Here is a 19700-nt window from a genome sequence, read left to right as displayed (position 1 = left end):
CCCAGCGACCAGTGGGAACCGGCCTCGGCCCCCCAGAAGATCAAGTGGCTGTTGGAGACCCAGGACGACGGGGAATGGGGCTGGGTCGTCTACCGCACGTCGTACAAGCCCGAGCTGGACGCGGCCTGGGAGACGCTCAGACGGCTCATCCTCGAGCAGTCGCGCGAAGACGTCGCTGACTCCGAAGCGCCCGACCTCATCGAGAAGATGGACTGGGTGTTTGTGGAGGATGCCACCCTCGAGGGCGCCTCACGTGAAGAGCTGCGGCGACGGTTCCAAGCCTTTGCGCGCCCCGAGATGGCCCGTTTCTCCTTGAAGGAGGAGGATGTGCGTACAGGTGGCGTCGGATCACGCTACCTGTACTTCCTGCAGGCCGACGAAACCGCCCTGCTAAGCCTGCTACGTCATCCTGTTCCTCTAGGCCGAGAAGGCGGGCATGTCAATATTGTCAAGGGATGGGAACTCGTGGTTCCGGCACCGTTTTGGGCGGCAGAGGATGATGCCTACGACGAAGAGTACTGCGCTGATGACGTCTGGAACCAGGACTGGATGAAGATCACGGTGGACTTGGTGAGACCAGAGATGTACATGGAGTTAAGCATGCCCGAGAACTGGTATCTATACTATACGGAGCCTCCGGGGGTGTGCGACCACTAAGGAGGCAAGGGGTTTGACTACATTCAACATAGTCACGAGACAATGCAAAACCGGTACTTGTGCGCGAGGTTATATTCAATAGGCTGCAGCATTGGTCGTATTGAGTGGGAAGGTTGAATTGTTATCATAAGTATCCTACATCAACTCTCTTTCTTCATGTTTGATAACCTTCTCCCAAGCCCATGAGTCATTGTCGTCCATGTCAACATCCTCGTTGCTCGGTTGCTCGCGGACAACAAGCTCAGCGGATCTCACATCATTGATGTCCGCGTCTGGTATGTTCTCGTCCACGGGTATCCGGCCGCGAGATCTAAACTGCTCCCAGTCCGCCGCGGACAAGTGGCGTTGCATGATATTGCAGAGGCCGGCATCAAAGTCTTCTGCTGGCTCGACAACCTGCCCCAATACGCTGAGGGCCAGCTCTTGGCTTCTGAGCTACATTGCTCCCCGGAGAGACTGGATCAGGGGCTCCAGCGTGTCTGGAGTCACTGTCAGCTCACGCAGAGAAGCTTCGGCAGTGTCTGTAGTGGCCGGGAAGCCGTTCGATGCCTAGAAATAATTGTGGAAGAGGTTATATTCAATAGACTTGTAGTATTGAATGGGAGTGCGTAATGGTTTCTGATACCTATATAAGTCATTCTTTCCTCGTCGTAGCTCAGGCGGCGCCAGGTGCCGTAGACAGGGAAGCTTGTCGATTCGCAGTGTATCTGCCGACAGCGGGATCTGGGCGGGGCTTAGGACGAAGGGCTCCGGGACCAGAGAGGGAGAGAGGGACAGAGAGGGGAGACGGAGGGGGAGAAGGAGAAGGAGAGCACGGACCATGTGGTGGTGGCCCAGTAGTCGCTCATGTCGACCTCATCGTCCTCCGCAGGATGGGTATTCTCAGCCCCGTGCGCCTTCGTCATCGCTGCGGTCGTTGTCGACGTCGTTGCTTCCAGAGGGAGGGGTGTCGCGGGATTCGTCGAGGTTTCTGCTGACATCCGAGTCCTCGCCCAGGTTCATGTGAGCGCGATTCGTCCTGAAAGAATGGCTGGTTGCACAAGTCCTTGCGGGATTTGAGAGGCGGGAACCCCGTCGGGAGGCATGAGACCACATCGGTCCGCTTCTTCGATCATCGCTCTCACGCGGCGTCCCTCGTGCTCTAGTCGTGGTCGCATAATGAAGTCCCAGCTGGACCAGTCGCCACCGGTGATTCCGCCCGGTCTGAGGAGGTCTCTGGTGGAGGGAGAGAGAAAGGAGAGAAAGAAAGGAAGCACGGACCATCTTGGGCTTCTCTGGTCGTGAGAGAGGCCGCTTCTTGTCGTCTTCATAATGGCAGAGGCAAAGGAGCGATTCGGGAATGTGGCCCAGTTGGCTCAATAGGTCTTTGAGGTCACTGATGAAACCTTCGCCAATACCCGCCTCCGGGTTGTTCTCCAACCGTTCGTCCTCTGCCTCGAGAGGGAGAGCACGGGCGAAGATCTGACATAACCTCCCCATCAAGGGCTCCGTCTGCTTTGTGAGGAGGCTTGAGGGTGAGACCGGGGAGAGATGCGACTGGGTTGTTCGTCAGGTCCACCAGAGCGCCATCAGTATCCCATTCCGACATCCTGCCATGTAAGCCAGTTGGAGGAACAGAAATGGCATTACCCAATGTGGCGGGATGGAGAGAATCCACTGGGACGATCTTAGGAAAGAAGACATTCTTCTTCAGGGCTCGACATCGGGTCGAGGTGGGTTCTGGTGAAGACTTGTTGTGAGGGCCGACATATCTGTCCGGGTGTTTCGTATGAAGGTTTTTATATATAGAACTTTGTCGATAAAATCATGCCCTGCTTCCACGAGAGGAACGTACAGCCTTTATAGCCATGTAGCCAAGTCTCTGTTCAGTGGCTGCGGCGTCGTGGCTGTCCTGGGACTCATGTATGACGTGATGGGGCCATGGAATGACTAGATAGAGTCGTGGGCTCCCTGGCAAACCTTTTCTTGCACTGCCAAGGGATGTGACAGCTCCCCGGATGACGCATGGCAGTGTTCATGATTATCCCGCATCTTCTTGTCGAAACGGGGCTGAATTGGGAGGCAAAGCCCTAGCAAACTGTCATACCGGCCCTATGAATCATTGCGATCAGTAAAGGTGACTGGAGATGGCCTGTTTGGAGCCACGGGCATGCGTGAGTGGAAAGAATGGAAGGTGGCATATGTAAGAAATGGGAAACGACGCTGCTCACAGTAGTAACAAACTCTTTCCGAACGTCTCAGCTAGAGTAGAATGACCAGTGATTGGTGTCCGGCTGCGAGATGTATCAGCCCCTCCTCCATGTCTACCAGGCACGCAGATTGCTTCATCGCATGCCGGACATCTTCAGTCGACAGCTGCCTGCTGGAAATGATAGCCCCAAAAGACTTGGGTCTGGCCAACGACTCCCGGTCGATTGCTAGGTTTATTGCCGTCAACGTAGCTCCAGGCTGGATGAACGGTTCGGCGACAGTAAGAGGCAGTCCAATCAGGATTGGATTGAGGAGGCTGGGAAAGACTCAGAGGATCGGCCAACCGGAGGCCAAGTTCTGGCATATGATCGAGAATGATTGCAGGCGTACATGAAGAAGGCAGTGGTGTTGCGGGTGTAGCTCCAGGACAGAGAAGAGCGATGGAATAACCCCACCAAGAATCGTGCACCTTCAAAACAGGAATGTGCAATTGAGGGCGGGGGAGCTTGGGGTTTCGCGTCAACTGGGCAGAATTGAATGCATGAGCTTGGCTGATGTTTTCTAGGGCTTTAAATGACTTCTGCGTCTCCAACTGAGCCGAATAAGCTGTGGACATATTACAAGTATCGGGCGTTGCGGAGGCAAGAGGCCCTGATGCTGCAGCGACATGTTAGTGGTGATGCCCTTGAGCCCTGAATTGCATTCTCAACTGCTCATACGCTGAAATCCCCATCACAGCTACATTGCTTGCTTGCACTTTTCAGGTCAGTTGCCAATTCCTACAAATCTTATTAGCCCTGTCAGCCCGGAGGTGCCTGCATTGCTACGTTTTGTTCGTAGATGCGCCCACCTCAGCCGACTAGCGACAAGCCCTCCTTGAACCAAATCATCCTCCGCTATGCGACCGAAGACCATTGCGCTCTAGGCGACGGGTGACTACAAGCTCGTAATCGCCTCCATCTCGAACAACTTGAATACACGATGCGCCTGAAGAAGCAAGATGACCGGAACTTCCTACACATTGACCAGACACACCACCAACGCGTACACTTCACCAAGGCAGATCTGGTTTCACCATCCACGAGCAACGGCGGGGCAACAATAATCAATGTACGAGGGCTCCAGAGCCTGGATTCTACTTAAATCACCCCTCCGAGACCACGGAGAACGAAACAACCCCGCCTGGACCCGGTCATCGCTTCGCGCGATGTTGGTCATCAAGGCAGATCCGACTTCACTATCCACGAGCAACGTATGGGCAACCACCACCAATTCTCCATAAACGGTGTACGAGGCCTTGAGGATAAAGCCGCCGAGCAACCCCGCCCAAAAGGCAGCAACGTGTAGGCAACAACCGCCAATTCACAACCAACAATGTACAAGGCCAGCAAAATATGGATCGCGCTTACAGCGCCCTCCGAGAGGGAGAGGACGAGGGAGAGGAAGGGGGGGAGGGAGAGGGAAAGAGGGAGAGGGATAGGAAGAGGAGGGAGAGGCTGTCACCGTGGATTTGAATCGTTGACTATTCTTATTTATATTCCAAACTGTTTCTACTCTTGACTATTTCTGAGCCATTTGCTTCTTGTTAGCTGTCTTAAGGAATCCTTTAGAGCTGATCGACACAAGCCACGCTTCCAACATCCGCCCCCAAGACAAGCCCTGCTTTGTCGGCGTTGGCTTCCGCGTCGTAGTTGCCTGCTCATATGAGCTCCCTCGTCACTGCTACATACGGGTCAATGGACATATCCCTGACAAGTGCGATCCCCAAGGAATGCGCAGCACTGTCCGAGAGCGGCGTGGCTGGTGGCTTGCTGCAGGACGCCGACATCCGCCCCGAGCCCGGTACCATTTTTGTATCTGTGATCGGTCAATGCGGCTGGACTGCTGGCTCTGTTACCTGCCATAATACCGGTGCCCCCCCCTGCACTGCACCCAAGCAACAGAAGGGATTGCCCGAGTATGAATAGACCGTCAAGCACTGCAGGACTTGCAAAGCCAGTCCAAGAGCTCCCTAAGGTGTCTTTTGTTATCACGTTCCCCTGGCCCTTGACTACCAACGTCTCGTGGCACCATCTTTGCCGAGAGGCTGCTTACAACCTTCACCACCAAGATTCGGCCACAGCAGCATCACGCCGACGACTGAGGTAGTATCTCGGACCAAGGCAAGTCTAGAAATACCCTCGGGGAACAATTACTACCCAAGAAACCACAGATTTCATTCCTCCCGAGACGAGAGACAATTGAGACAGGCAGCATACCGTGTGGCAGTGAGAGGATGAATCGCCCGTTGACGTACGCAGCCAACTCCTACAAGGCATCTCAACGAGTCAAGCGAATACGGACCGAGGCTTTGCCAGCGCCGCCTTGCTTCTCACGGTGTCGCAATGTATCTTTCTCCAGTCCCAGGTACATGTTATAGACATCAACAGTGATAAAGCGTTCTTGTATTACATCGGTGATTGGCAGTAAGCTAGAAGCTGTAGTCTCGGACTCATGCGTATGCTACTCATCGAGGCATGCTAGCGAAAACCAGGAGAAGCTCGGGATGTCGAAGTGGTAGTCCAGGATCGCGGCTTCATCTGACGCGCTGCCGCACTGAGAGGATAGAGGATGTCCTTTCATAAGAGTCATGTTTGGGCAACGAACGTGGTGGGCAGAAGTTATGGTCATGGCAAAGAGCCTCGCAAGGATGTAGAGCCGGTTTTCAGCCGCGTCAACGCTTGCCAACATGGTATCATGCGGAGGAGGGGGCGATGTCAGAAAGAGTCATCTTGTTCTGGGAAAAGGCGCGCAAAGCTGGCGGCAACGGTCAAAACCGGACAGATCTGTCGTGATGTGTGGCATGTAGCTTAAAGTAACTACAAAGATTAGATGATGGAAATTATTATGCTTATCTTTTCATTTCTCACTCGACATTTTGTATTTGCATTGAATGCAGCTTCAATTGCGTCTCGTTGTTACTGTTGTAGTTGGCGGCAGGCTCCATGAGCTTCAGTAGCTCCAGTGGGCTACAGGGCTTGACCGCTGAAGCTCCGTGCCCCTCAACGCAAATGAGGGGCTTTGAACACACCAAGAAGCTGCTAGTAATTCCAGCCGTAGCCCTCCGTGGTTCAAACGCTGCTTTTCCAGGATCGAGAACACCTATGTAGCCACCCTTGGATTGTTGTCACAGTATCTTCCCAAACAGAGCGCGACTCCAAAGAATAGACAGATTGCAGCTGGTCAATGCATGGTCCCCATTCTGAAGCACTTCATCCCCACCGTCTGCATCACCGCAAGTACATGTCACAGATCAAATCAGGAAGGCATCATGGGGGGTTAAATGTTGATTGCGTCGTCTAAAGCAAAGGGTATCATGTCTTCAGCCGTCGTCCATGTATCATTTCCTCCTTGCCTCAGCGTTCGGAATGCCAATTCGCTCTTCCGATGGGTGTAACCGCTTGAATCATCTCTGACGATGGTTGATCAAGTTGACTTCTTGTCCGAGTCGCAGGCCTGCTTTCCGGCCTTTTCCGTTGCGGCAGGGCTGTTGGTGCCTTGGACTGTCGTGTTGGGGGGCTTGATGTGGCCGTCTTGCTTCAGCTTCTCGTACTTCTCCTGGAGCTTGCTGATGTGCTTATCCAGGGCTTCCCATCCGGATACCTTGTTGGCGGGGACGGCGTCGTCGCCAGCGCTTTTTTTGATTTCGGCCATGATGATGATCGGCAGAGTGTTGGTATGGGTATGGCTGTCGAGGAGGAAGGGAGATGGTGGTGATGATTTGTTTGGTAGGGAGGATGTTGTTCCTGGGTGTGGTGGATGGCCGCGGGAAAACTGAAAATAGTTCAGGTTTTATGACCTCTCGATCGCAAGATTGGATGCAGTGATAGAGAGAGTACTCCAACATTGACCAAACCAATTGAATGGATGCAGCTGCAGTGTGCGTGGTACTATTCAACTTGAACATAATGTGAATGTAGATGACTTCGACTCTTCTGCAGCTTGGCACCGAGTGATGGCATTGGTAACAAGAGCTCCATCGCCAAGCCCAAGAGCGTGTGGCATCAGCGCCGTCAAAGTAGCAGCAAGTAACGGTGCCTTTGGTGACTACCTAATGCATCAGCTGTTGATGGGCCTGGAGGTTGAGAACATGAGCTTCTTCGGAATGAGTCCAGAACTGATGAACGGCCTCATCTCGGAGCCGGCACCAGATCATCCCAAAACGCCCCCGGCCCGTTGGTCTTGACGTCGTACGTCCGGTTCGCCGACACGATGGCCCACTGCATGGTCGAACCTCCGTTCCGGTAGGTGCTCTTGGGCGTGCCCTTGGTCCGGTACTGGGCGCTCACCGCCGTCTTCCCGGTCGCCACGTCCCGCCCGCCGATAGCCCGCCCGAACAGCTCCAGGGCCGCGAGGGGCTGGTAGAAGGGCACCATGTGCCCGCTCTCGTAGACGCGCGTGAAGCTGAACCGGCCGGCCTGCTTGGTCTGGCCGTGGGCGACGCCGTCGCTGGTGCGGAGGTCGGTGTAGCCCGCCTGGGCGTAGCCGTACGAAGGGGCTCGGAGTAGCTCCTCGGCGAAGGCCTCGACGCCCAGCCAGTTGCTGTTGAAGTCGGCGTCCCCCGCGTACAGGGCGACGGTGACGTTGCGGTCCAGCAGGAACCGCAGTTCGTCGGCGACGTGCACGTCCCGGGCGTCGTCGCCCGTGCCCCGGAACGCGCGCGCGACCAGGGGGTTGCTCTTGGTGTAGTTGGTGTAGACGCCAATCGCTTTCTGCACCTTGGGCGTGTTGAGGTAGTCCTGGTAGAAGGTGTAGGGGAACGGGTCGGGCGCCAGCTGGCGGATGTCGTACTCGTCGCGGCCCAGCAGGTCGACGAGGGGGTACTCGACTTGCGCCGCGCAGAAGTCGTCGGCCCGGGCGCAGATGGCGTCCAGACCGGAGCGCCGGCAGTCCCGCAGCTGATCGAGACAATTGCCCGGGGCGTAGAGGCCGTCGTGCAGGGCGGCGGCGGTGTCGTCGTCGAAGGGGGCGTAGCCGTAGGTGTTGCCGGGGCTGACGGTGAAGTTGTAGAAGGCCTGGTAGCCGAGGATGGGGTCGAACCTGGGGGTCAAGTCAGAAGATAGTGCAGACATCAAGAACAGCGAATAGAACTCACCATCCGTTGCCGACCGTCAGGGTCTGGAGCGGGATCCTCACGGTGCTGGGCGTCAGGCGGTCGTTCCTGCGCTCAATGTAGGCACCAAATACCGGGCCGTAGTGGCCCCCGTAGCTCTCGGTCGCCAGGTGGAAGCCGTTCTGGGTGTACTGCGGAAAGACGCCGGCGAACCCCTGGAGCGCGAGCCAGAAGTTCCGGGCCGCGCCCTCGGTCGAGTTGGCCGTCAGGGTCAGGTTGGGGTGGGTGTAGGTGCCGCAGGAGGCCGGGTCGTCGACGTAGACCATGCAGCCGGCGTTGTTGCCGTCGTCGGGGAGCTCCACCACCTCGTCTTTCTCTCTGTAGGCCGGCACCGGCTTGGTGTAGGAGAAGCCCGTCTGCGTGGGCTGGTCGATGAAGAGCAGGTTGCTGACGTTGGACCACGAGTGCGGGTTGCTGTACACCTGGCCGTGGGGGTCGACGCCGCAGGGGCCCAGCTCCTGGAAGAGGCCCATCATCGAGCTGGATCCCGGACCGCCGTTGATCCACACCGTCAAGGGCGCCTCCTTGGGGTCGCCGTGGCGCGCCTCGAAGAACCACCAGAAGATGTGCTGGTCCTCGGCGACGTCGGCGTAGCCCGAGAAGCTGCGGACGTCGGGGTCGAGCTCGCAGACGCCCGCCTCCACCTCCTTGTACCGAACCGGCACGCCGGCGTGGCCCATGACCATCCGGAGGTCGTCGGGCGGGCTGACGAACTGCGCCTGCGTCGTTACCAGCCCGAGGGCGCCCACGAGGAGCGAGAGGGCGAGTCGCATTCGCACCATGGTGATTAAAGAAGATAAGAAAGAATGAGATGAAGATTATGAAGTGAGATTATTCATATTATAGGAGAATGGCAGCTGAAGCAAAGTGTCTATGTGCGATTAATACCAGTCCATGGCGTGGTGAAAGTAGAATATAATTGAGTTATTAAAATTGACCCAGAAGTTCGTCCCAACCGGCTGGGTACTATGTGCCATGGGCCGGAAAACATAAACAGACGGTTTGAACTGACTCCTCGGCAGGAAATCCATCTTGGCAAAATCAATCTCATCTGTTTTCTTACCTGCCGGGGTATTGTTGAGTTGACGGCCATGAATGGATATCCAAGGCCGGACCGTCCAATGGCAGAAGGGTTGGTGATCGACGGCAGGGTTCTTGGCGGCGATGAGGCACATGGTGAAACCAGGAAGCACGGCTGGAGGCCCCTCAATTCTGCCCTCCATGCCTGACCTAATAAAGTGGAAGCCGGTCGAAAACCAAGTCTAGAACGAGCCCGGCCATGTGGCGGCCCATTTGTTTGGCGTGCATTCAACCGTCGCGGCTGCCTCTACGGTTCTTCACGTCGCATTGAATCACGAGTCAAGCTGGGGTTGATCGAGAGACCCATTAATGGTTTGAGCAGCGTTTTGGCTGCAGGGCCCCCTGCCCCGAAGACGCGCCACCCTTCCCCAGGGCCCTCGGTCCATGTTTTAAACAAGTGCTAGTGCCTTGGAATTGACGAGTGCATACCTTTGAGCTTACGACTACATAACGCAGGCTACCTGCGGATGCAACCCCCTTCCGCTCATGTAAATCGCGAGGCATCGCAGCCACCGAGTTTCGCACTCTTGGCCATGCCCTCGAGCACAATCTCGCTGAGCAGCTTTCCGGTGCCGGGCGCGTTTTGAATGCCCCAGCACGTGTGGCCGGCCGCCACCGTCAATCCCCTGGTGCCGCCCACCTCCCCAATGAAGGGCCCGCCCTGGGGAAGATAACAAGCCTGCTTGGCCAACACCTGCCCGTCCTTGCCCAGATCGTCGCTAATACTGCTGACCTGGTCGATGATGTCGCGGCAGCGCGCCTCGTCCACCTCGACCTCGGCGTTGGTCGCAGGCAGCGGTGCGGTCTGGTCGGTCGGGCCGCAGGCGTAGGCGGTGCCGTCTGGGCGCGCATAGATCTCGGGCTCCACGATCTGCATGCGCTTCAAGGCTTGTCGCTTTGCCGACCCACCCGCGCTGCTCTCTGGCGTCGGCGAGGGGAATCCCGACGGCAGGTTGATGGCCGTGAACAGGGCGTACGGCGAAACCGTGCTGGGCGTCTTGATGACGACGCTGTGTGCTCGCGACGCCGTCACGGGGATGCGGGGCAACAACTTCGATGTCCAGGGTCCCGCCGCCACGATGCAATCTGTAGTAGGCAGCGTCTCTTGTTTCCCGTCCTTTTCGTAGGTGACGCTGGCCATGCTCTTGCCGTCGCTGCTCTTGTTGATGGCGGTGGCCTTGGCGCCCGTCACGATCTTGACACCGCTGTCCTCGGCCAGCTGCGCCATCGCCCGCGTAAACAGTTCGGGGTGCACCTGCGCCGTGTTCTCGGGTGTCCCCATGTTGTCGTACCCGCCCAAGGCGTCCGTGTCGAGCCAGTCCAGGTCCTCGGGCGCGCCCAGTTTCTTCAGCGCCTTGGCCGACTTCTTGTGATCCTTGTGTAAACCCTTGATGGCCCCTTGCTCGCCGTTGTTGTCGGCCGCCGTCATGTTCTCGTCTTGGCCGCCGGAGAAACCGGGAGGCAGGCGGGCGCTGCAGTCGACCTGGCTGGCATAGCAGCGACGGTAGCCCCATTTGGCGTCGCCCCCGTGCTCCCTGGCCAGCTCGTCGTGCAGCCGGAAGCTCAGGGGCACAATGTTCTGCGGGAACGCCCAGAGCGCGAGCAGTCCGCCGGCCTTTCCGCTCGCGCCGCCGGCAATGCCCTCGTGGGCCGGGTTGCGCTTCGACGCGGACTCGGGTGCGAGGAGGCTGCCGGGGTCTTGGATGCTGTCGGCGGTCCGGCCGCCCGTGGATGTGGAGGAGGCTTCGAGCAGGGTGATGCGGTGCGTGTCGGCCGAGTACGCGGGGTGTCGGGTCAGGAAGTAGGCGGCGCAGCAGCCGATGATGCCGCCGCCGACAATGGTGATGTCTTTTTGCTGTCCCGCCATCGTGTGCGCCGGGTTGGGAGAGTGGCAGGTCGAATGCAGGCGCGAGAAGGTTCTCAACATGAAATAGTGTATTGAAAAGCTCGCAGGTCAAGTAGTATCAATGATTGTTACAAGAATGGGCGTTGAAGATGTTGCAATTGCGATGGATGCGCAGTTCAGCTGCCTTTCTGCTGTTTCTTCGGGTGTTGCCAGCGGCGGGGCATTTTCCCCGATTTACGTCACTGAATGATGCAACCGATCGAGAGCACTGCCGCAAAGGGGCCGTCGATGGGAAAACTCGCGACAATTGGATGCATTGCTAGTCGCTCAGTGCTCAATGAACATTGTAGCAACGAAACATTTTATAGAACTGGAAGTTTTGTGATTTACCATGATGGGCTTGAAAAGATTGGCAGAGCAGAGATGAGAGATGATTCCGGGCATTCTTAGAGACTAGCTATGCATGCTGATTAGATGGCTGACAGCCTTCTTGGACAGCCCCCGCTAGCGCACCTCGTTTTGCCGTGCCGTTGATCTTGTCTGAGGACGTCCAGCTCTTGTCTGAGGGTGTCCAGACCTCGGCTTCGTCTTGGGCGTTTTCCGCTGGATGAAGCGCCTGGCGATGTTGTTGACGGTGGCGGGCCGCCGCGTGCCAAACGCGGTGGCAATGGTGTGCCGCGGTACCCCCGCGATGAAGAGCGTGGTGATGGCCGACACCGCCTCGGACGAGTACGACAAGACATATTTCAATGAGCTCTGACAGGATCAGCATGGCTGAAAATACCAGAGCATGTTTTCGAGAGCCCTTTTAACGAATGTGAGTTGCCAATCTAGAAGATGACATGGCGCGGTTGGGGCCTACGGGCGAAGGCTCATTGCCGGTCGGAAAAGAGCCGTCCAAAGGATGCCGCACCTGAAAACATCATTACACCGAAACGCCCGGCGTCTAAAAGTATAGGATCCCGATTCTCAATGCATCTCTTTCGCTCAAAAGCAAATGTCTCAAGTTGAAAATGGGTCCTTTCTTCATGTGCATATTGGCGGTTTCCCAAGCCCTGGCATCAACCGCATACCAGTGCGCGAGCGACGACAACTGCAGCCTCAACGGGATCTGCCTCCCCCACGGCCGCTGCCACTGCGATCCGGGCTGGACGTCCCACGACTGCAACCAACTAGACCTCCAACCCGCCACGAGATGGACGGGCTACAACCACACCAACGTCACCCTCCCGGGGCATTACAGCACCAAGGGCGGCAACTCCTCCTGGGGCGGCCAGATCGTGCGAGACCGACACGACAAGTCCCTCTTCCACCTCGTTACCTCCCAATTCTCCCACGGCTGCGGCCTCGGCGGATGGCGCCCATTCAGCACCATCATCCGCGCGGAATCCCGCACGGGACCCGCCGGACCCTACCACTACGCCCAGGAGCTCTTCGGGCCCTTCCACCACAACCCCGCCATCGTCTGGAGCCCCGGCGACGAGCATTACTTGCTGTACAGCATCGGCATCGACACCAATACCCTGCCGACCCGTTGCGCATCCTACAAGTGGCCAAACAACATCTCCGTCTCCAGCGCCCCCGACGTGCGAGGGCCCTGGACCCCGCCACAGCTGGTCGTGGACGCCGGCACCAATCCCGCCCCCTGGCCGGCCTGGAGCGGGGAGTCGTCCCCCACTTCTCGGATCGTGCTGGCCGTCGAGGACAACAAGATCTTCGCCGCAGATCGGTGGTCGGACGCCGACACGTACGACCTGGTCAAGACGATGCCCTGGAACACCTCCGACTACAGCGACCACTGGACCGAGGACCCGTTTCTGTGGCGCGACAGGCGCGGCCATTGGCACATCTTGTGCCATTGGATGATCGACATCGCCGTCCACGGGGCCAAGTACCCCCGGGTCGGCGGACACCTGTTCTCCCGGGACCTGACCGGACAGTGGACTTTCAAGCTGCAGGAGGTCTACAACACGACCGTCCACTTCACCGACGGCGGCACCACCGACTACTACCGGCGCGAACGCCCCAAGCTGTTCTTCAGTGACGATGGGCTCCTGAGGCCGTTGTACTTGGTCAATGGGGTGCAGGAGTTCAATGCTTCCGCAAGCTACACGCTGATCCAGCCAATCGGCGGGGCTGTCTGAGCTTCAACTCCTTCTCGAGTTAATTTAAAGGAGACTCATTCTAGGACAAGTAGAAACATAATTCGTCATTGAGTATCTAGTTAACTGGATAATACCGTGGCCAAGTGACTACATGTATCCGACCAACTCGTCATAATCCGATTAACTCGACATTCTGACCAACTCGACACTCTGATCAAATGATACGCCACTACCAATGCGAAGGATACTCCTCCGGACTCAGCCCAAAGTACCCCGACGCCGGCACCGGCAACATGGACGCGTTGTTGTTGTAGAGCTGGTAGTCCACCCCCTCCTGCGCGACCGTGTTACCCCACCACGCGAACGAGGTGTTCTTGCCCGCGCCGAAGGAAAAGGCCAGCGTCACGATGAGGCCCGAGATGGCCACGCCGACGTTGAGGCCCGCGAAGACCAGGTACGAGTACTTGCCCCACCACGCCGTGTACCGCCGCTTGAGGAAGTACTGGAAGAACCAGGCGACGTAGATGCCCAGCGTCGCGTAGCTCAGGTTCTGGTTGCCGGCCCAACTGAGGGCGCCCGACAGCGCAATGGCCGGGTTGAGGCAGGCCATGGTCGCCGCGGCGGGGTTCCAGAAGTACCGGTCGAACGAGACGAACCGCTTGGCCTCCATGCGCGACTCGAGGGCGAGGCGAAGGCGGGGCAGCAGCTTCTCGCCGGCCATCCAGAGGACGCCGAGCACGCCGCCCAGGAGGAAGCAGTAGGGCAGCATCGGGTACAGCTTGAACATGTTGTTGGTGCCAAAGGCGCCGAAGAAGATGACGGAGGACCAGACCGAGTGGGCGTACTGGCACACCATGTACTGCTTGTTGTCCCACTGGCAGAGGGTGCTGTCCTGGTTGGCGTAGACCATGAGGAGCTCGAGGATGGCGCAGTAGATGAAGCAGTTGACGACGCAGGCCGCGACGTGGCCGCGGAAGACGGCGCGCGGCGGGATCTTGGCGTAGTGGGCGTACTTGAGGTCGGCGCTGAAGCCGCCCGCCATCTGCTCAAAGGCGGCGCCGAGCATGAGGATGATGAGCTGCGGCAGCGGGCGCCCGGGGAACCAGACGCCCGGCAGCACCTGCCAGATGGCGTTGAGCTGGATGCCGGTGGCGGCGATGGACTCGATGACGACCCAGGGGATGGTGAGCAGCGCCCCGACGCCCGTCACGCCCAGGATGGACCACCACGGCGTCTGGGTCGGCCAGGCCGTGACGCTCACTATGGACACGACGAAGCCGAAGACGAAGACGAGGCCGTACCACCACTCGGGCACCTCCTTGTAGACGCGCATCATGCGCGTGTGGCCGTCGGCGAAGCCCGTGTAGACGCTGCGCCGCTGGACCGTGTTGACGATGATGCCGACAAACGCCTTCTTGACGGGCTTCCAGAACTTGGTGAAGACGTAGACGATGGAGAAGGTGTAGTACACAAAGTTGGCCCCGCTAACGAAAAGGTTGGCGATGGCGTAGTACGGCGGCCCGTACTCCCGGTACTTGGCAATGTCGACGCCGTTGGTGTCGTCGAGCACCCTGGACACGTTGTACTGGCCCATCTGGTTGTCGAAGGCGCCGTTGGAGTTGATGGGCATGTAGGCGGCCCAGAAGGCGTTCCGGTAGTACATGATGAGGATGACGAGGCCCGAGAGGGCGCGCATCACGTACTGCTGCAGCTGCGCAAAGAAGGGCGAGTTCATGGCGTCCTTGCCGGACACGTTGGGGTCCCAGGTCGAGAAGGGGTTGAAGCCCATGCCGCCGTACGAGCCCGTCACGGTGGCGAGGTTGAAGTTGTTGGGCGCGATCCAGGTCATCCAATTGAAGAGGCGCAGGGAGACGAAGAACTGGTTGGGGACCCAGTAGTAGACAAGGAAGACGACGCTGGCCCAGACGAACATGGTGTAGCGCGTCATGTGCCAGCCGTTGATCTTCTCGCGCTTGCTGTCGCCCGTGATCAGCGTGCGGTTCAGGGCCAGCGTCGGCAGCACGTTGGGCCACACGGCCTCGATGGGGTAGACGGTCAGGCGCCGGAGGATGCCCGCCATACCCAGACCGTAGACTTGGTTGGCGAGGGCGAGCATGATGTTGAAGCCGAAGGATGCCCAGCGCTGGTCGAAGAAGACGGGCAGGCGCAGGACCAGCAGCCCGGTGAAGTTGCCAATGGTCGAGGCGCCGGAGAAGATGATGGTCGCGAACAGCTGCTCCTTGCTGGTCCACGGGCCCGGGTTCAGCGTGTAGCGTGTGCCGCGGATGGTCATGCCCCAGTCGGGCAAGATGTAGGCCAAGCCGCGGCCCATGGGTACGAGCAGAAGCTGGACGACCGAGTTGGGGATGGTGATGCCCGGCTGGCGCGGCGCGAAGAAGGTGTTGATGGCGGTGCAGACGCAAACCCAGAAGAAGCCGAGGAAGTAGGCCCGCAGGCTCTCGCAGGCCTCGTCCGGGTCGTCGTAGGGCAGCGTGACGGCGCGGACTTCGGTGTAGGGCGACCAGTTGTGGTACAGGCCCGCGCGCTTGCACACCTCATAGGCCCACTCGCCCTGCTCCATGCCGCAGGCCTCGCAGCCCTCGACGAGCTGTTCGAGGCGGGCCATCATCTGGCGGTCGATGCTGTAGTCCTCCCGCTGGCTCTCGAGCAGGTCCTTGAGCACCTGGACCGATTCTTCCTCGTTGAGGGTCAGGACGCACTCCACCATGCGGTCGGGATCGGCACCGGCAGGTAGGGCTTCACCACCGTGGTCGCCAGTGTACTCGGCCTTCAGACGGTCGAGCCATTCGTTAGGAGGGAAGAGGGTGGGGGAGTCAGTGCGGCCCTTCTCGTGGTGTTGGTGATCTTGCCTCTCGTTCTGCTCCACGGCAACCTCGGGCTTCTCGTCTGGCGGTCCGCCGACGTAGTCCACGTTGGTGGCCATGCTCATGCTGCAATGCAATGCACTCCAGTAGCGGGATGCGAGGCGGGCACGACAGAAAGCAAAGAAAGAAGATGGGGCAAACCTTGATGGCTTCCTCAAAGCCCGGGTTTTATCAGATGAAGCTTGGCGCCCAGATGGTCATCTTGAGCTGGACTGATCCGTCGGCCATCGTCCAATGTCCAATGGACTGATTGCTTCGACAGCTGCTGCTGCTACTACTGCCGCAAGGGACGCAGTTTCCGGTGGCAGAGCCGACGGGCAGCCGAGCTAGATCGCCCACGCCCATTGTCGTGGTAGCTCCTTCCGAGTCGGGACAGACCTGGGGCGCCTGGGGATGCGGGGTAGAAGTGTAATCGCAGCGGGTGACCACTTCCCGCCACTGACCGCCCATGGGACTGGCCCGCGTAACGGCCATGATCCCAGCCTGTTAATTTGTCTCTGATTTGCCGGGTTGGTTGGTTGTTGGTTTGGAGGAATCCGGGGTCTTTCACCAAGACACTCTTGGTGAGTGGCCAGGTCAAACAAGTCGGAAGTCGCTCTCCGATGCTGTGCTTCGGTGGCGAGCTGACGTTGGACAGGCGCGATAAGCATGCAGCTCAATTGAGCTCAATTTGCTCTCAATGGCACACCCAGCATGTCTTCTGTGGCCATGTAAGTGATTGATTCCACCACAGATGAGTTATGTTACTGTGGCGGGCAAACAAGACATGCTCACTGATGTCCGGCTAGCTGCATCCCTCGTGTCAATCAGTCCCCCAGCCCTTCAAATACCAGCTCGTCCAACCTCAGATGCCAATTGGCACAGATACAGTACCGGATAATATGTGTAGCGTTCTGGCCCCTTGACAAATTGGCTCTGGCCGGATTGCTATCAGGGATGGGCTGCATGTAACGTTATCTCCTGCGAGCATCCCCGGTCCAGCGAACTACCTAACATGCCTGCATGTTTTGGCAACTCAACCCTTGTGTCCCAATAGTTCAAAACTACCAAGTTCAAGGTGACGATGCCCGAGTTTTTCTTTCCAATGACGACGGCATCCGTCGCACAACTATGCAATCAAGAAGACATCCCTCAATCGCGCTGCTAAGGATGCGAAACCCGTACCCCACCACGACGCCGGCCCCCCGTACTCACTTTAGCGCAGAGCCAGGCCGAAGCCACCCGCGACGGTGCATAGCCCTAATCGTGGGGTATATGGACCTGACATGCATGTAGGTACTAAGACATCCACAGCCATGATTGACCGCATTGAACACCAGCGACAACATCGTCATCAGAAGCAATGTGGATCATCGTACGTATGACTGGGTTACCCATCTGCGACCTGCAAACATAGACACTACATCACCCGAGGCAGGTCAGATTGGGAATGACAGAATGCTCGTTACCAGTGACCGCCTCAATGATGGCAAGCTGCCACCTCATCCTGTACAACAGCATTATCGGACCGAACTTGAACATCTTATGTAAGTAAATAACGCCGCTTTGTACAAACTATTGGTATCGCGTCTGGTTTGTCTCTGCCGACTTGCCCATGACACCCTTTACTCATGTACTAAACATCGACGCTTCCCGAGAATTGAACCATTCCAGCTGATATCCGAATACCATCAAGCCAAGAAGGCTTTACGCTTGCATTTCACATAGCATCTCGCCCGACAACTCTCGCGGCAGACATTGGCCATTCAGCTCCGGTTTCCCCAATGCCCCCGGCTGTCCCATGTTCCTGGGACCTGGCGTTTTCTCATCCTTTTGGTGGAGTTGAGCCACTTGGTGCTCCCTGTCCTGCCGACGGTTACGTCTGCGATACCACGTTGCTATGCCAGCCACGCTGAATAACAAGATAGCAATGCCTGATGCGACCCCTATACCCGCAGCAGCCCCGGGCGATAGACTGCTGGTATGAGTGCTGCTGCTAGAGATTCGCGAGGCAGCTGGCTGACTCGAGGCTGTGGTGCTGGGAGCCGAGGCCATAGCAGACGAAGTGTGAGCATGCATGGAGGCGGAGGAGTACGGACTCCCCGATGACGGGATTGAGAAAAACGGTCGCAGATCCTGGGGAGGCGCCAGATCGAATGTCTCGTTGGATTGTTGGGTGCAGTCCGGTCTGCCATCGGCGCTGATGCTGCAGCATGCCCAAAGCTCCCTGGAGGCGATGTACATGACATCAGGCCAGTGGTGATTCTCTGTCGACTAAGTGGTCAGTACCAAAATCCTTTTCCCGTTTTGGAGGACACAATCCCGTGACGGTTCATGGTGGACCTACGGCATAGTCGGCGACAACCCGGATCTTGGAAGGTCGGATCGGTACAGCCTGCAGCATAGAAGCCGCTGCCGCCCTGTAGCGAGTGCGAATAGCCACACAAGCCGCCGGGGAGACAGGTGTCTCCCCCTGTGCAGCATATGATGTGCGGCGACGTTGCGTTCACGGGGCCGCATGGGTAGATGTGCTTGACGAGCTGGAGCCCTGAGTCGTACACTCCGTAACATGCCATCTTGGTAGGGAAGAGGTCGTGTAACCAAGAACTCGCTTGATGGGATTATTCACGTCGCTCACTGGATTAAAGCAGCTCCTGAAACACTAGAATGACGAAACGAAAGGGACGGAGATAGAAGAAAGAGCAAAGGTGCGAAATGCCTGGGCATCGCCTGGTCTGCGAAACGCCACCCAGATCCGCCGCCCCCACAGTGTAACCGCCCAACATCAAGTACTATGGTTAAGTAAGCGCCATTATATTTAATTACCCTTATCCGCACTCAAGGTTCCGTACCGCGCCCTACTGCTGGCCAGGCTGCAGCCTCTTCTTAATATCCACTTAAAGAATCACTGGTTGGGATCCCTGTTTGGCTTTTCATTATCACGGTCTTTATCTACCGTTGCCAAGTTGTGCACTTTTCTAACTATACCTTGAAGCCCCCCCCCCCCGCGAAGAATTTGCGCCGCGATCAAGACCTGTTGCAGCTTCTCTTTATTGATGCGAGGGTTGTCTCTGGGCATACGTCTCACTTGTCTTTCTCTTTTCTGATCATGCGAAGCAGTTCCTCCAACGACGGGCGCCCCTTCATGAAAGCAAGGACCGCCGAATCAGACCCCAAAACCCGCCCCATGGCCCTCTCTCGCTTCCGGGCCATAACGAGTTTCTCAGCCTGCTCCAGCTCCTCGGTCCACCAGACCCTAGCGGCCTCCTGCGTCTGCTCAGCCGAGCCCCAAGGTTCCCCTGTCCGACCGCTTTGCCCGCGCGGCTAAAGCTTTCCCCGGGCCCTGGCCACGCTTGGGAACCGCCCGGACCACTCCAGTACGCCCCTGGTACACTGTTCGATGATGTGGCGCACGCCCTCGGGCGTCTTTCGGAAATTGGGGAAAGCCATATTTGAGTCGTGATTTGTATAGTTTCTATATTGAGGCCGGTGCGGGTCGATCCCACTCTCTAAAAGATGGGCCATAAGAGCCTGCGAGCCCCCCTATTTCGAGAGACCCCGTTATCAGCAAGCATATATACTCGTGACGAGAGAAGCCTTTGTTTCATACGAAGTAACGGGCGATGACTGCACGCAGCATGGGCATTTTACCGACCTGTGTATGTCATAGCATATCACATATATTTGAACGGAGAAATATACTCATGCAGCATTATTGGTTATTCAAAACGTAAGAACGATGCAGTAACTGCGATTCGAAATAAGATATCAGCTATTCACTCTGGCATTTCTTCCCAATAAGGAGT

General features: G+C 57.6%; 11 protein-coding genes across 11 annotated transcripts; 2 read left to right on the top strand and 9 right to left on the bottom strand.

Moving 5' to 3' along the window:
* On the top strand, positions 1-657 carry PG985_016191 (uncharacterized protein; the record flags this gene model as incomplete). The annotated part of the gene is made up of 1 exon (XM_066835957.1): positions 1-657. A coding segment is annotated over one exon (657 nt), but the record flags the coding sequence as incomplete, so codon positions are not given.
* A 135-nt stretch (positions 658-792) lies between these two features.
* Positions 793-1479, bottom strand: PG985_016190 (uncharacterized protein; the record flags this gene model as incomplete). Its single annotated transcript, XM_066835956.1, has 2 exons — positions 793-1087; positions 1283-1479. The coding sequence occupies 2 exons, from the start codon at positions 1477-1479 to the stop codon at positions 793-795; spliced, it is 492 nt and encodes a 163-aa protein (XP_066677159.1).
* A 60-nt stretch (positions 1480-1539) lies between these two features.
* Positions 1540-2136, bottom strand: PG985_016189 (uncharacterized protein; the record flags this gene model as incomplete). Its single annotated transcript, XM_066835955.1, has 1 exon — positions 1540-2136. One exon carries the CDS (start codon positions 2134-2136, stop codon positions 1540-1542), a length of 597 nt encoding a protein of 198 aa, XP_066677158.1.
* A 4176-nt stretch (positions 2137-6312) lies between these two features.
* PG985_016188 (uncharacterized protein) lies at positions 6313-6540 on the bottom strand (the record flags this gene model as incomplete). Its single annotated transcript, XM_066835954.1, has 1 exon — positions 6313-6540. The coding sequence occupies one exon, from the start codon at positions 6538-6540 to the stop codon at positions 6313-6315; it is 228 nt and encodes a 75-aa protein (XP_066677157.1).
* A 476-nt stretch (positions 6541-7016) lies between these two features.
* Positions 7017-8781, bottom strand: PG985_016187 (serine carboxypeptidase; the record flags this gene model as incomplete). The annotated part of the gene is made up of 2 exons (XM_066835953.1): positions 7017-7926; positions 7982-8781. The coding sequence occupies 2 exons, from the start codon at positions 8779-8781 to the stop codon at positions 7017-7019; spliced, it is 1710 nt and encodes a 569-aa protein (XP_066677156.1).
* A 782-nt stretch (positions 8782-9563) lies between these two features.
* On the bottom strand, positions 9564-10946 carry PG985_016186 (fad NAD binding oxidoreductase; the record flags this gene model as incomplete). The annotated part of the gene is made up of 1 exon (XM_066835952.1): positions 9564-10946. One exon carries the CDS (start codon positions 10944-10946, stop codon positions 9564-9566), a length of 1383 nt encoding a protein of 460 aa, XP_066677155.1.
* Positions 10947-11429: 483 nt separating this feature from the next.
* Positions 11430-11717, bottom strand: PG985_016185 (uncharacterized protein; the record flags this gene model as incomplete). Its single annotated transcript, XM_066835951.1, has 2 exons — positions 11430-11679; positions 11710-11717. 2 exons carry the CDS (start codon positions 11715-11717, stop codon positions 11430-11432), a joined length of 258 nt encoding a protein of 85 aa, XP_066677154.1.
* A 221-nt stretch (positions 11718-11938) lies between these two features.
* On the top strand, positions 11939-13069 carry PG985_016184 (uncharacterized protein; the record flags this gene model as incomplete). The annotated part of the gene is made up of 1 exon (XM_066835950.1): positions 11939-13069. The coding sequence occupies one exon, from the start codon at positions 11939-11941 to the stop codon at positions 13067-13069; it is 1131 nt and encodes a 376-aa protein (XP_066677153.1).
* Positions 13070-13259: 190 nt separating this feature from the next.
* On the bottom strand, positions 13260-15974 carry PG985_016183 (uncharacterized protein; the record flags this gene model as incomplete). Its single annotated transcript, XM_066835949.1, has 1 exon — positions 13260-15974. One exon carries the CDS (start codon positions 15972-15974, stop codon positions 13260-13262), a length of 2715 nt encoding a protein of 904 aa, XP_066677152.1.
* Positions 15975-16086: 112 nt separating this feature from the next.
* PG985_016182 (uncharacterized protein) lies at positions 16087-16389 on the bottom strand (the record flags this gene model as incomplete). Its single annotated transcript, XM_066835948.1, has 1 exon — positions 16087-16389. The coding sequence occupies one exon, from the start codon at positions 16387-16389 to the stop codon at positions 16087-16089; it is 303 nt and encodes a 100-aa protein (XP_066677151.1).
* Positions 16390-17601: 1212 nt separating this feature from the next.
* On the bottom strand, positions 17602-18138 carry PG985_016181 (uncharacterized protein; the record flags this gene model as incomplete). The annotated part of the gene is made up of 1 exon (XM_066835947.1): positions 17602-18138. One exon carries the CDS (start codon positions 18136-18138, stop codon positions 17602-17604), a length of 537 nt encoding a protein of 178 aa, XP_066677150.1.
* Positions 18139-19700: the final 1562 nt, after the last annotated feature.

Source organism: Apiospora marii (genome assembly GCF_038362585.1).
Source record: "Apiospora marii strain CBS 49790 chromosome Unknown utg000013l_segment0_segment0, whole genome shotgun sequence".
In the NCBI taxonomy this organism is placed as follows: domain Eukaryota; kingdom Fungi; phylum Ascomycota; class Sordariomycetes; order Amphisphaeriales; family Apiosporaceae; genus Apiospora; species Apiospora marii.
This window is presented reverse-complemented; position numbering and strand designations above follow the sequence as displayed.